This window comes from Ipomoea triloba, chromosome 15, assembly GCF_003576645.1.
Source record: "Ipomoea triloba cultivar NCNSP0323 chromosome 15, ASM357664v1".
Lineage (NCBI taxonomy): Eukaryota > Viridiplantae > Streptophyta > Magnoliopsida > Solanales > Convolvulaceae > Ipomoea > Ipomoea triloba.
Window position 1 is genome coordinate 1,143,497 of NC_044930.1, and position 11,942 is coordinate 1,155,438.

The window sequence follows — 11,942 nt, forward strand, 5'->3', positions numbered from 1 at the left end:
TAATTCTGCAGGTTTTATATGTAAAATAAAGGAATGCCGTTTCTGACAAGAAACCTCAGCTCTGTCGTAAGTTTTACCAATCCAAGTCGTCGCAGACTTCTAGAGATAAATTTGCTATATATAATATATAGATACATACATACACGCTTTATATGTATTATATTATACGTAATAAGCTCCTTCTTCATCACATATCATCTCTCTTATTTGCAATTCCTTTTCACCTTCCATAAACTATCTGCAGACTGCACAGAGACCATTTCTTCTTCCTCCTTTTCAAGATCGAGTTTGTAGTTAAAAGATGTTGGGAGAATTCATAGTCAATAGCTTAGTGTATGTGATTCTTTCTTCTTCTTCTTCTTCTTGATTGCTGTATTTTTTGAATTTTTGAGTAATTTCATAACCTGATCTGATGGGTGCAGATTGGTTCTTGGGTATGCATACCCAGCTTTTGAATGCTTCAAATGTGTGGAGAACAACAGAGTTCAGATTGAAGAACTGAGATTTTGGTGCCAATACTGGTATATATGGAACAACTTTCTTTTTCTTTCTTTTTTTTTTGGTACGGCGAAGAGAATATCTACATCACTATTGGAATGTATGCACGCAATAAATCTCACCTTATGACCATGACTGACAAAGTACTAATAAATTAAATCTACAATTGGATTTTGTTTGCGTCAAGAGATATATATATATTTTTTTTTTTGTTTTTAAACTCGAATAGATCCTATCATATATTGTTGGTTTAAAAATCAGATCTTTATATTTTCTATTGCAGGATTGTTGTCGGGTTAGTGAGAGTTCTTGAGAGTGTTGCCGACATCTTTATATCATGGTATGTACTCTGTATTATTCAAAAGTTTAAAGGTTATCTTGTGTATTATAAATGTATTGACTTGCCCTCCATTTTGATATAGGATCCCAATGTATAGTGAGGTTAAGTTGGCACTTTTCATCTACTTGTGGTATCCAAAATCTAAGGTAAAAATGAAATTTAATCCTGTATTGATGAACATTGTAATGAATGTGTGTGTGGTCTTGTATTGATGAACATTGCATTGTGGTTAATGGTTGCAGGGGACAGAGTACATATATGGAGCATTGTTGAAGCCCTTTGTTTCAGAGCATGAAGGGGAGATTGAAAGAAGTTTCATGGAGTTTAAAGGGAGAGCCTGGGAGTTAGTGGTGTATTACTGGCAAAACTGCACTGAATTAGGGCAGGCAAAGTTCTTCCAAATGCTTGACTTCTTGGCTACAGGAAGGCTTACTCAGTCCACCTCTAAGGTACACCTAATTTCATTTTCTAATGTTGCAACATTTGCATTTAATGAAAAAAAAAAGGGTGACTGACTGGGTGGAACATGATGCTCCTACTAGAAAATTAGTAGTTTGATTCTTATCAATACCCCCTCGATCAAACCTGTTGCACAAGATATTCCTAGTGCTTATATGGTTATAGGCTATTGCAAAGGAGTGAGGTTTATCTAGAGCACACCGTTAGGTAATATTAAAGGTTCCTCTTGTCATCCAGTCTTGCATAAGATTTATGTCCTTATATCATTTTACATGTAAGGTCAACAATTAATTTAACAAATATTTTTTTTCTAAAGAGCTAATAATGTCAAGTATCAATTGATCAAAACATGTAACACTTCCCTTAAAAAAAAAAAAAAAAAAAAAAAAAAAAAAAAACGTAACACAGTAAGTTATTAGTTATAAGCTAATTACCAAATACCAAAGTATGTGATTACTTAGGGTACTATATATGGGGACAAGTGATGAGTGTACTCGAATAATTTGTAGTATAATATTCATTGGATTAGGTTGCTGAATTATTGAATAGTCATATCATGGATCAGGGTCTACCATGCAATGTGAATTTGTGTCTATTTACATACTGAATAATCACACTTTGAATTGTGAGCATTCAATATATAAATTGTGAATATTTCGTATGTAAACTGTGTCTGACCCGAGGTCCACATAATAGTTTGTCTGAATTATTTGATTGGGCCTATGTCCCTAACGGCATTAGGAACTGAAGCCTTGGGGGGCCCATGATAGTGAACTTGATGAGCCGTTGATGTACAATTGGCCCAATTTATACTCTTAAATCTTAATTAATGAAATATTCAAAAGATCACCAAATCTATGCATGGGAATATGCATGATATGGTCGAATATTTTTGTAGAAAAAGGATAATTAAAAAAAAAAAAACAACAACAACAAAAAAACCACCCAATAGTGATTGCCTAGGCGAGACTCGAGAGGATAAAGTCCAATTGACTTACCTAAAATAACTTATAATTATTTATCGTGTGAATTGCTTGGTAACCAATTACCATAAAATCTACAAAGTATTATAACGATTAATAACAATCTTAGTAAATTAACTCTTGTTTGACTAGGTGATAATATGAACTTGAGCCAACCTCATATTTTGGTTGGCCCCACCTCTAAAACTAGTCATTTATGACCAATTTCACAAAATAAGTATAATCTAATTTACACAAATATATACTTCGTAATTAATTATAACATAAGCGAACTTAACTTGCTTGACTGGTTTTTTGCTTTGATATTCCTTTACTTGTTTCTTGATAAGGTTAACCAAAAAAAAAAAAAAAAAGGCTTTTTATGATATATAACCATATAGAAATGACTCCTAATTTATCATAAGATTAAATCTCTAGTCCCCATCAAATCCTAACATTATATGATAAGATCTTATAACACATGTGTCATGAATCCTAACATATAAATAAATTATTTATTTATTTATTTATTCTAATAATGACAAATTATTAAAAATATAAGTAGTACCAAAAATCGTGGACTTGGTCTTATTGGCCAGTCCAACCAATGATAATAACAACATGAAAACATAATGGTACAACAGCCACAACTTTTGTGGTCACCCTTGTCCTTGCCACCACACCATTCATCTTTACTCGTCGGGTCTTTTCCCGTTTCTCGACAAGTAAAACTTTTACAAAAACACAATTATATTTAAGCTCGTATAATCACAAGGTCTCAAATTTAATTATTTGTGAGAACCGATCAATATGAACCATGATTAGTTTAGCTTCATGTGGTCCTTTGTCAGTTAAAATTACCTAATAGGTTTCATCCAAAAATCACAAATAAAGTGTATCATATAAGTAAAAAGTATAGTAAAATATCTCAAAATGGCCGAAAAAAAAAAAAAAGTAAAGCATGATTCTAATAATATACTCATTAAATCTGCTATATATAATTTTTTTTTAGTGCAAATAATCTTTCATAGAAATGGGAAATATGTATAATATAATTCATAGTTACTTATGGACTCCATTATTGGGGTCAACATCACTTTAATCATTTGTACAGCAAAATTTCTGACTTTACATACTTTGATTACAATTTACATTTTTATTTACTGTTATATCATGCAGCAAAAGGATACCGACCACCGTCACGGTGGAGCTCCGCTTCCTCCTCCAGCCCCCGCCGCCACCAAGTCCGGCCCTTTCCGGAGGCACCGGTAGCCTCCGATGATCTGCGGCAGCCCTGCTCCGGCTAACCAAGAACTGTACTTGTAAATAATTTGGCAAATTTATATTTTTTTTAATTATAATTTCAAAGAAAGTGTACTTTGCATGTTTGAATAGTAGACGCGGTTTGTAAAGCCACCAATTGAGAAAATGAAAAGTGGAAATAAATTATTTTTAAGACTTTTTTACAGATTATTATTATTATTATGTGGAATTGCAATAGAACATATTCTGTAAAGATTTGTTTGACAAATAAAAAAATTACAAACTTGTCATCATCTGACGCTCCGAAGCCCAATTGCGCGGAGCAGCCAGTCAACGGTGCGGGTCAACGGGAGAAGAATGTGGCGATCCACGAAGTTTAGGAGGGCGACGACGGGGGCGTTGCCGGAGAAGCGGAGGCAGAGGCGGCGGAGGAAGGTGCCGGCGGAGGAATCCGGCGAGGTGGACATGGGCTGGAGGTAAGCCCAGGCGGCCTGTTTGACGAGGCGGTTGCGGATGAGGATTTCGGCGGAGCCGTGGTGAGATCCCGGCGTCATGGGCCTCGGGGAGTTGACGGCGGCGCCGCCGGGCAGGAGGTCCTTCAGGGAGGTGTAGTTCACCGGCTTGATCGAGAAGAGCTCGAAATCGCCGTCGGTCTGCGATGACCCGGATGACGTGGCGGACGACGCCGCCGTCGTGGCGTACGAGGAGGAGGAAGAAGAAACCTCACGGCCGTTGTGGAGGCTGAGCTGCGCCGGAGCGATGACGGAAGCGGAGATGGAGTTGCGGCGGCGGAGAAGACCGTTTTGCGGCGCCGGTGGGGCTATGACATCTGCCATGGTTCGCCGGAGAAATTCTCTTGCAGAGTGAGTGACGGAGCGTTATGCTAAATAGAGATTTGTGGGCTTTGCTTTATGGTAATCGTACGTTTGAGTAAAGCGATTAGTGGCGTCTGTCGTCACCGTCTTTCAAACGTTGGATTTAGGTTTTGAGCTTTTGTCTTTCAACTTGCCTTTTTATTATTGGTTTCTTTGATTATGGAGTGCTTTCATTAGTTCATTCTACTCCCTCAACTTTACAAATTGCTATTTTGTACCCCTTTTAGTCTTTACTATTCAATGGATACACTAATACAAATCCTTCCATTACTTAATTGAGGATCAATATCTAAGGAAACAAATTTTCACCTTCCTTTTAATAATCTATACAACACAATACCGAATCTTAGAGTGTTAGGATAATGACATCATTGTATTTTTTATAATCGAAAGACAAAAGACTGAATCTTAGAGTGTTAAGATAATGACATCATTGTATCTTTTATAATCAAAAGCAAAAAGATTGAATCTTAGAGTGTTACAATAATGACATAATTGTATCTTTTATAATATTGAATCGTGCTAATCTTTTCATTTATTTCTTCGTATGAAAATTAAAATCTATAGGTATTATATTTAGATACAGAGTCAAATATGCTTTGTAAATCAAAATTGCTGGTCTTTCTTCCTAAATTCCACCCCTATAGTCAACTGAGTTGTCGGCTAGTGTATATTGAGTTTTGAAACTAGATTGCATTGATTTACTTCCTCACAAGGCTGGAAGTAAGTTCATGAAGCCTAAGATATAGCATAACTAAAATAAATAAGTGGCAGAATTTCAATTTAAGATAAACACAAGTGTTATTTTGGTGAAATAATGATATGCAAAGGAACACGTGGTTCTTGTTGTATGCAAATAGGCAAACGCAACAACTTCAATTACCATATACTCATGTCGCCTGTTTTTATCCAATTTATAGACTTTGACAGCTAGCCATTGGCCAATTCCCAACTCGTGAAGTATCCCTCTTTGGGTTAGGGAATTTTGGTGGAAATTGAAGTTGTGCTTTTTTGGGTTAAGTCCAAATCTAGTATATTTTTGAATGTCTCAATATATATATATAAATTATGAGAATTCAGAGTTTAGAATATTTTGTATAGTTTATAGTGGAGCACTATTGAGAGCTTATGGAGTGATTATTCTCATGTGTCACTGTTTTGATACGTAGGATGTAGTAGTTGAGGTTGATCGTCTTTCTCATTGTGGAGTCTTTTATAGTGGAATAGGATATAGTATTCAGCGGTTCGATCATTATAGGTTACCAACTATTTATTGGTGGAACAATTGAGAATATTACTTTTTATGGTAAATTAATGAGAATTTATGGTAAAATAATTGGTGATATCATGATAAATTAATATTCCAAGATTATTTGGATAGCTATGAGTGGATGTTATAATCAGTTTCATGGGGAAAGGAAAGAAAAAGGAGCAAGCTGTAAAATGCACCGCCATTAATTATTAATTTATTATAATTCAGAGGGAGATGGTGAAAGCAATCAATGAATCTTCTTCTGCATAACATACATCTTTTTGGTTTGCACAATTATTATTGGAGAATGCAATACCTAAAGTTGAAGAATGTTTGGTAGAAGAGATGATAAACCATTTTTGAAACTTTTTTTTTTTTTTTTAATTTTATCCTGTACTTTTTGTCTTATTGCAGGCTTCCAAACATTCTGCAGGCTTGAGCTTGGGTGGCTCGAGCTCGATTACTAATTGGGGATCGAGCTCGAGCTCGGCTTGAGTGCTCGAGTTCGATGCCAAAGATCCACTCCATCTAATAGCTAAGAAAGGCAAGATTTATAAGATTGTCATCATTAAAGAAATCGAAATTTCAGCCAACATGAACACATGGCAAGGGCAATCATAAATTAACGGCAAGAAAACCAATCATCATATATTTATAAGAACAACCGAAGAATCGAAGCAACTGTTTGTTTGTTGTATTTATATTACAGTGTCACATTATCATCATCAAATTTGGCACCCCACAGGGGAGAGGTTCTCACCGGCATGGAAGAACTGCAGCAGACCTCTAACCTATCCCGAAACCGAACCTCCGACGATTTCAACATCAGAGGCAGCGACAAACACACCCCTTTCTCCACGCACATTTGATGTCTGGGTTTGATCCTGTTTTCTAAGCTAAACGAGAAATACTGCGGATAATCCATCAATTCTTTCAATTCCCTCCCCATTTCGACCAAAAAGTAGTTGAATTTCGGCTCCAGATTCTCCTCTACGCTGTACCGGAACAGGGGAGGGAACCGCCGGAAAATGGCCGTGGATTCTTGCTTGGAAAAACCCAGTCTTTGGAAGTAATCGAGTCTGGGGAGGAATTTGGAGTCGACGGAGCAGCAAAGAAGAGTCGCCCATCGGGAAACGTCGTTGATTCCGACGGTGGTTTGCAGGAAATTGAGAGTTGGCCGGAGATGTTCCTCGACGGGGCGCGTGAGCAGCCGCGGTCGCCGGCGGATGACTCCGGGGAGGCTCCGGGCGTCCACCCCGGCTTCCCGGAGGAGAAACGTGACGGCGGGTAGGAGCGTGGAGGAGAGAGGGGTGGTTAAAATCTCCGGGCACGTGTGCAGCACGCGCCGCACGTCATGGCTGCCGAGATTTAGGGCGTGGAGGAAATCAATAACGGATTTCACCTGCCGGAGCGAGGCGGAGACGAGCGACGGATTGGAATTGAAGCAGCGGAAGGAGTCTACTCCGAGGGAGTCTAAGTACAGAAGCTTTTCTTGAAGATGGGAGTTTTGGTGTGGGGTGAAGGGTTTTTTCGCCGGGAGAGAAACGTCGGGGAGATCGGCGGGAGGAGGTGGAGGCGGGGCGGGAGGGAGGTGGAGGTGTTTGGGCGGCGGAGAGGGGAGTTTGGGCTTGAGAAGGGCGGCGGCGGGGGAGGCGGTGGCGGAAGAGAGGCTGAGAGTTTGTGGCATGTTGGGGTGGTGGTCACATTGTCGTATGGTGGAGAGTTAAGGGGCGTGGAGGAAAAAGATAAGAAGAGTGGCTGAGATGGCATTTGCTAAAGATGGCTGTAATCTCAAAATTGGAAGGTTATGGTAGTTGAGGATAATGGTTGCAAGGGTCAATATAAATCAATGGATATGACCTAGAACCAATCGCTTTAGCTAAAACATGGACGGACTAGTTCGTTGATCGCTTAATGTGATGAATTATACGAGAACTAAAAGTGTTAATGAGGGTTATGCATGCACGAGTAGTCAAGTCAGCATAAGAGAGGCCTAACACCTTACAATCTAGAGTCTGCCCTAAATTCAGACAATTTGTTTCAACTAAGACACTCTCGAGGGTCGTATATTTAATCTACAATAGAGCTTCGTTACATATTAGTGCTTTAGCCATCATCGTGTATTGTACATAAATGAGAAGGTCATTCATGGTACCCATGAAAATTCCATTGTCTTTAAACAAGCAGATCCCAAAATGACGTTGTGCTTGTTTCGGTTGATAAACTTGAGTTGAACTTACAAATAATGTAATATGGATTGTTAGACTATCGCGTATCGAGGATAATTCAATATGACACTAAGGTCCTGGAGTAAGGGATTTCGTCTTTTATGGACAATATAATATTGTAGTGAACTTGGTTATGAAGTTATGGGTTATTTTTTATATGTTAATTTGTTATACACGAGTCTTTAGAGAAAGTGATGATTAATAGTGATTCAAAGATGGTTATCCATAAGATTGGTCAAATTGGGCATGACAAATTGTTTTTTTGGTAACAAACTATTCCGTAACAATTACTGTGTGCCAATTTACACCTATTTAATTTTACTGTCATATTTTCCACTCATCCAAACACGCCACGAGTCTTTGCTCGTTTATATCGCCGCCGCTACATATCCAGTCGCCGGAATCCCATTTCCAATCTGCGTCTTTGCTGCTCCGATCTCTTTTACCGATTCTTCAATGGCGTCCGCCGCAACTTCAACGGCTCTGCTATTCTCAAACCTCAAATCCGCCATTTCACCAAAGTCCTCCGCAAACCCCTCTTTCGCTAAAACCCTAACTGTTCAGTCCTCTTTCAATGGTCTCCGCAATGCCAAGCCCTTGCTCTCCCGTGTCCCCCGCTCCCTATCTTCCCGCGCCGCTCAAGCTAAGCACCGCAGCTTCGTCGTTCGCGCTTCAGTAAGCAGCCCCCTTTCCCCATTTTCATGTCTGTTCGGTGATATACTCGATGCTGAAAGTCTGAAAGAGTTAAAGATGGGTGCTTTTTTGTTTTTGAAGTCCTTTTTATGTGATTTCTTTTTGTATATACGTGAATGATCTAGCACTGAATCAGTTACTCAAACTCTGATGAAATGGTGGAGAAATGGCTTAGGGTTCAAGTTATTATTTTTACTATACTAGACTGAGAACTGATCTCAAAGACTGGTCTGACTTATCTCTGCACTATAATACAGTGAACACGGAGTCTGTTGAGCCTTTTATATTCTGAAACTAAGGTTTACCTGTCAAAAGCTTTAGCCTTTATGATTGGTGTTTCAAGTTATCAATGCTTGAGAGAAATGTCTAGGTATTCTTATAGAGATTCTCGGATTTAGGTGATTTTTTATGCAGGCTATGAATCATATAACTTAAAAAAAGAATGCTATCCTTGCTGAAAATGTAATGTATGTATATATAAGCTCATTGGTTGTTACTCTAGTTTCGAGTTTGTGTAAATTAGGCATGTTGATTGCATTTTTTGTATTTTAAATATTTGTGAATCATTGAGCTGAAGTTTTTTTTTTCTTGGTTCTTATCCACAGAGTGAACTTCCATTGGTAGGGAATCAGGCACCAGATTTTGAGGCTGAGGCTGTTTTTGATCAGGAATTCATCAAGGTACATTTTCTGTCATTTTCCCCTCTCGTTTTCACCCTAGAATGCAATTGGAAAAATTAATTTGCTGAAATTACTGGACGAATCAACAATTTTTTGAGATTGCATAATTGGATATTTATTGTTTAATATTATGATGTTTGTTGAAGTTCTTGGCTGGTTTTTGAGGTATGTCTTGGAAGCTGTAGAGGTGACTAGTTGGCAGAGGATGCAAATATAAGGGGTTAAGTGGTAGTTGATTCTAGGCCATGGATTGGAAGTGGTGACAGGGTGGATGGGCAAGAGAGCTCTAAGGGTTGTGCATGAAAGGGAGCAAGGGTGAAGGAGAAGTGAGGGGGTAGATTGTTTAATACTTGCTCTTAAGTTCGAGTTGTCAATTTTATCGGTACATTTTTGGAAAATAGAAGCCAGAATTTCAGACAACTAACCTTTATACAACAATAGCCATTTATTCATTTCAATGTTTTTTTTTTTTTTTGGAGATCTGAGGTGTTGTTCTCAAATGAATTTTCCTTTTAATGCTCACCTTTTTGTTCTAATTAAGTACTAGTTTTCTGTATTTTTTCCCGTAACAGAGTCTAGGATGTTGTGCTTTGTTTCATATAATCATTTATTGTCATTGCAGGTTAAGCTTTCAGACTATATTGGGAAGAAATATGTGATTCTCTTTTTCTACCCACTGGACTTCACATTTGTTTGTCCCACCGGTGAGTTCAAGAAATAACATAGCAGGACTTTCCACATGCCTATAATGAGTTAGACCTGTAATATGCCTGCTGAACTTGTTTCCTAAACAACTCTCTTTTCATTTATTTTGCAGAGATCACTGCTTTCAGTGACCGCTATGAGGAATTTAAGAAGTTGAACACTGAAATTTTGGGTGTATCAGTTGACAGTGTGGTGAGTTATTTTCACAACTCAGTTCTTTATTGTATATGCATGTGCCTCCATATCTTGATGAACATCATTATTATACTTTCTTTCTGACCTATAACTCACTTGGAAGATAGTTGTTAGCATCACTGCATGCCTTTTATCTTGATATTTGATACACCTTACTGGGGACGCAAATATTCAAAGCACCAAATGAATATCAAAATCTCATGTTCGCTTCCTTGCAGTTCTCTCATCTTGCATGGGTCCAGACAGATAGAAAGTCTGGGGGCTTGGGTGATCTGAACTATCCATTGATTTCTGATGTCACGAAATCAATATCAAAATCTTATAATGTTCTGATTCATGATCAGGTAAGAATTCGATTCTGTTAAAGATTAGCCTTTTTGTTGAGCTGTACTGAGAAACAACTATTGGGTTGCATGTTTTAGTTGAAACTGCATAATTTCAGCATTTTGACAATACATTTACCCTATTCTATATTCCCTTTTTAAAATATGCATGCTTATACAAGACATAGGATGCTATTCTGATGTGCCTATCGTGACCTTTATACTTGGTGGTTGGTGTTTGTACTCTGAATTTTCGTTGCTAAAGTACCTTTAATTGGTTTTCTATTCCCTTGCTCATGGCTTGTGTAATCCAGGGAATTGCGTTGAGAGGACTCTTTATTATTGACAAGGAGGGAGTTATTCAACACTCCACCATCAACAATCTAGCTATTGGCCGAAGTGTTGACGAAACAATGAGAACACTCCAGGTAACCATAAAACTTGACGTTACATTTTGGATCTTTTCAACAATGCTTAACACGAGTTTGGCTCGTGAAAGATAAAAACGGAAGTCAAACATATACACTTCAAGATTATCGGCCATTCTTTTTGACAATGTGGAAACAACAATTCCACAAACTCAATTGAGCATTAAGAAAAACTGACATCCTTTGGGTGCTCGCCTCAGGCGTTGCAATATGTCCAAGAGAACCCAGATGAGGTATGCCCGGCTGGATGGAAGCCCGGGGAGAAGTCGATGAAGCCAGATCCCAAGCTGAGCAAGGAATACTTTGCAGCTGTGTGAGCATGGCGGGCTTAAACGCAGCCACACAACCGCCCCACATCTCTTGCTTGTAGAGCATATAGAGTTTTCGGGTTCTGTAGCACATCCCCTCTTGGGCTTGTTCAAGCATTTTATTGAATAAATATGTGAAGAATTTCATGTTTGGGCTTGTACCCAATTTGGGCAAGTTAGTGCACTAGAAATTTGTACTCTCTGCTATTACTGCTTACTATATTGAAGTGAGGCTTGATCAATAAAATGCATATTGCAGGGTGCAATGCTTTAAAATTTCAATATATTAAGTACTTTTTATATACATTTGAAGGGTAAAAATTGAATTATTGGTTGATATTTGCTAGTATTTATGTCTGATTAATCTTAGCATAAAATCAATCTGGTGAAACTCGTCTTGTGACCTTAATTGGTAAAAAATCAACTTAGTTTGCTCATAGCTGGTTGGTTCAAATTAGAAATATCAATAGACAGTTTTTATGGGAAGTACTATTTGACGACTTGATATACTAAAACCTATTAAGTTTGTTCGAGTAAGACATGGATTGATATACTAAAACCTGTTAAGTTTGTTCGAATAAGACATGGATAATAATTCTAATAGCATTTTTTATATTGAACCTTTGAGTTTATGGTATTTAATTACAAAATCTTTGGCATAGTCATATGGTTTAAGTTTGACTTTCCCCGGATCTCCCTACAAACAATCAAGATTCTAGCAATTATCTATCTT

The 11,942-nt window shown here is 37.9% G+C and overlaps 4 protein-coding genes across 4 annotated transcripts; 2 read left to right on the forward strand and 2 right to left on the reverse strand.

Annotated features, from left to right (window-relative positions):
• Positions 1-178: 178 nt before the first annotated feature.
• LOC116007543 (putative HVA22-like protein g) lies at positions 179-4,672 on the forward strand. Its single transcript, XM_031248252.1, has 6 exons — positions 179-333; positions 423-521; positions 782-838; positions 921-984; positions 1,081-1,287; positions 3,439-4,672. The coding sequence occupies exons 1-6, from the start codon at positions 302-304 to the stop codon at positions 3,529-3,531; spliced, it is 552 nt and encodes a 183-aa protein (XP_031104112.1). The 5' UTR covers positions 179-301; the 3' UTR covers positions 3,532-4,672.
• On the reverse strand, positions 3,680-4,382 carry LOC116007544. The gene has a single exon (XM_031248254.1). The coding sequence runs from the start codon at positions 4,356-4,358 to the stop codon at positions 3,813-3,815; it is 546 nt and encodes a 181-aa protein (XP_031104114.1). The 5' UTR covers positions 4,359-4,382; the 3' UTR covers positions 3,680-3,812.
• A 1,597-nt stretch (positions 4,673-6,269) lies between the features above and the next one.
• LOC116006600 (transcription termination factor MTEF1, chloroplastic-like) lies at positions 6,270-7,444 on the reverse strand. Its single transcript, XM_031247039.1, has one exon. The coding sequence runs from the start codon at positions 7,334-7,336 to the stop codon at positions 6,353-6,355; it is 984 nt and encodes a 327-aa protein (XP_031102899.1). The 5' UTR covers positions 7,337-7,444; the 3' UTR covers positions 6,270-6,352.
• Positions 7,445-8,179: 735 nt separating this feature from the next.
• LOC116006599 (2-Cys peroxiredoxin BAS1, chloroplastic) lies at positions 8,180-11,493 on the forward strand. The gene is made up of 7 exons (XM_031247038.1): positions 8,180-8,552; positions 9,176-9,250; positions 9,873-9,954; positions 10,068-10,147; positions 10,369-10,494; positions 10,788-10,901; positions 11,102-11,493. The coding sequence occupies exons 1-7, from the start codon at positions 8,334-8,336 to the stop codon at positions 11,216-11,218; spliced, it is 813 nt and encodes a 270-aa protein (XP_031102898.1). The 5' UTR covers positions 8,180-8,333; the 3' UTR covers positions 11,219-11,493.
• Positions 11,494-11,942: the final 449 nt, after the last annotated feature.

What these genes read in the sequence shown, in the direction of transcription:
- LOC116007543 (XM_031248252.1), top strand. Translation starts at nt 302, where the DNA reads ATGTTGGGAGAATTCATAGTCAATAGCTTAGT. An exon ending in TGTGGTATCCAAAATCTAAG is followed by an intron (nt 985 to 1,080) that starts GTAAAAATGAAA and finishes TAATGGTTGCAG; the next exon opens with GGGACAGAGTACATATATGG. An exon ending in TTACTCAGTCCACCTCTAAG is followed by an intron (nt 1,288 to 3,438) that starts GTACACCTAATT and finishes TATATCATGCAG; the next exon opens with CAAAAGGATACCGACCACCG.
- LOC116006600 (XM_031247039.1), bottom strand. Translation starts at nt 7,336, where the DNA reads ATGCCACAAACTCTCAGCCTCTCTTCCGCCACCGCCTCCCCCGCCGCC.
- LOC116007544 (XM_031248254.1), bottom strand. Translation starts at nt 4,358, where the DNA reads ATGGCAGATGTCATAGCCCCACCGGCGCCGCAAAACGGTCTTCTCCGC.
- LOC116006599 (XM_031247038.1), top strand. Translation starts at nt 8,334, where the DNA reads ATGGCGTCCGCCGCAACTTCAACGGCTCTGCTATTCTCAAACCTCAAA. An exon ending in GTGTATCAGTTGACAGTGTG is followed by an intron (nt 10,148 to 10,368) that starts GTGAGTTATTTT and finishes GCTTCCTTGCAG; the next exon opens with TTCTCTCATCTTGCATGGGT. An exon ending in AAACAATGAGAACACTCCAG is followed by an intron (nt 10,902 to 11,101) that starts GTAACCATAAAA and finishes TGCTCGCCTCAG; the next exon opens with GCGTTGCAATATGTCCAAGA.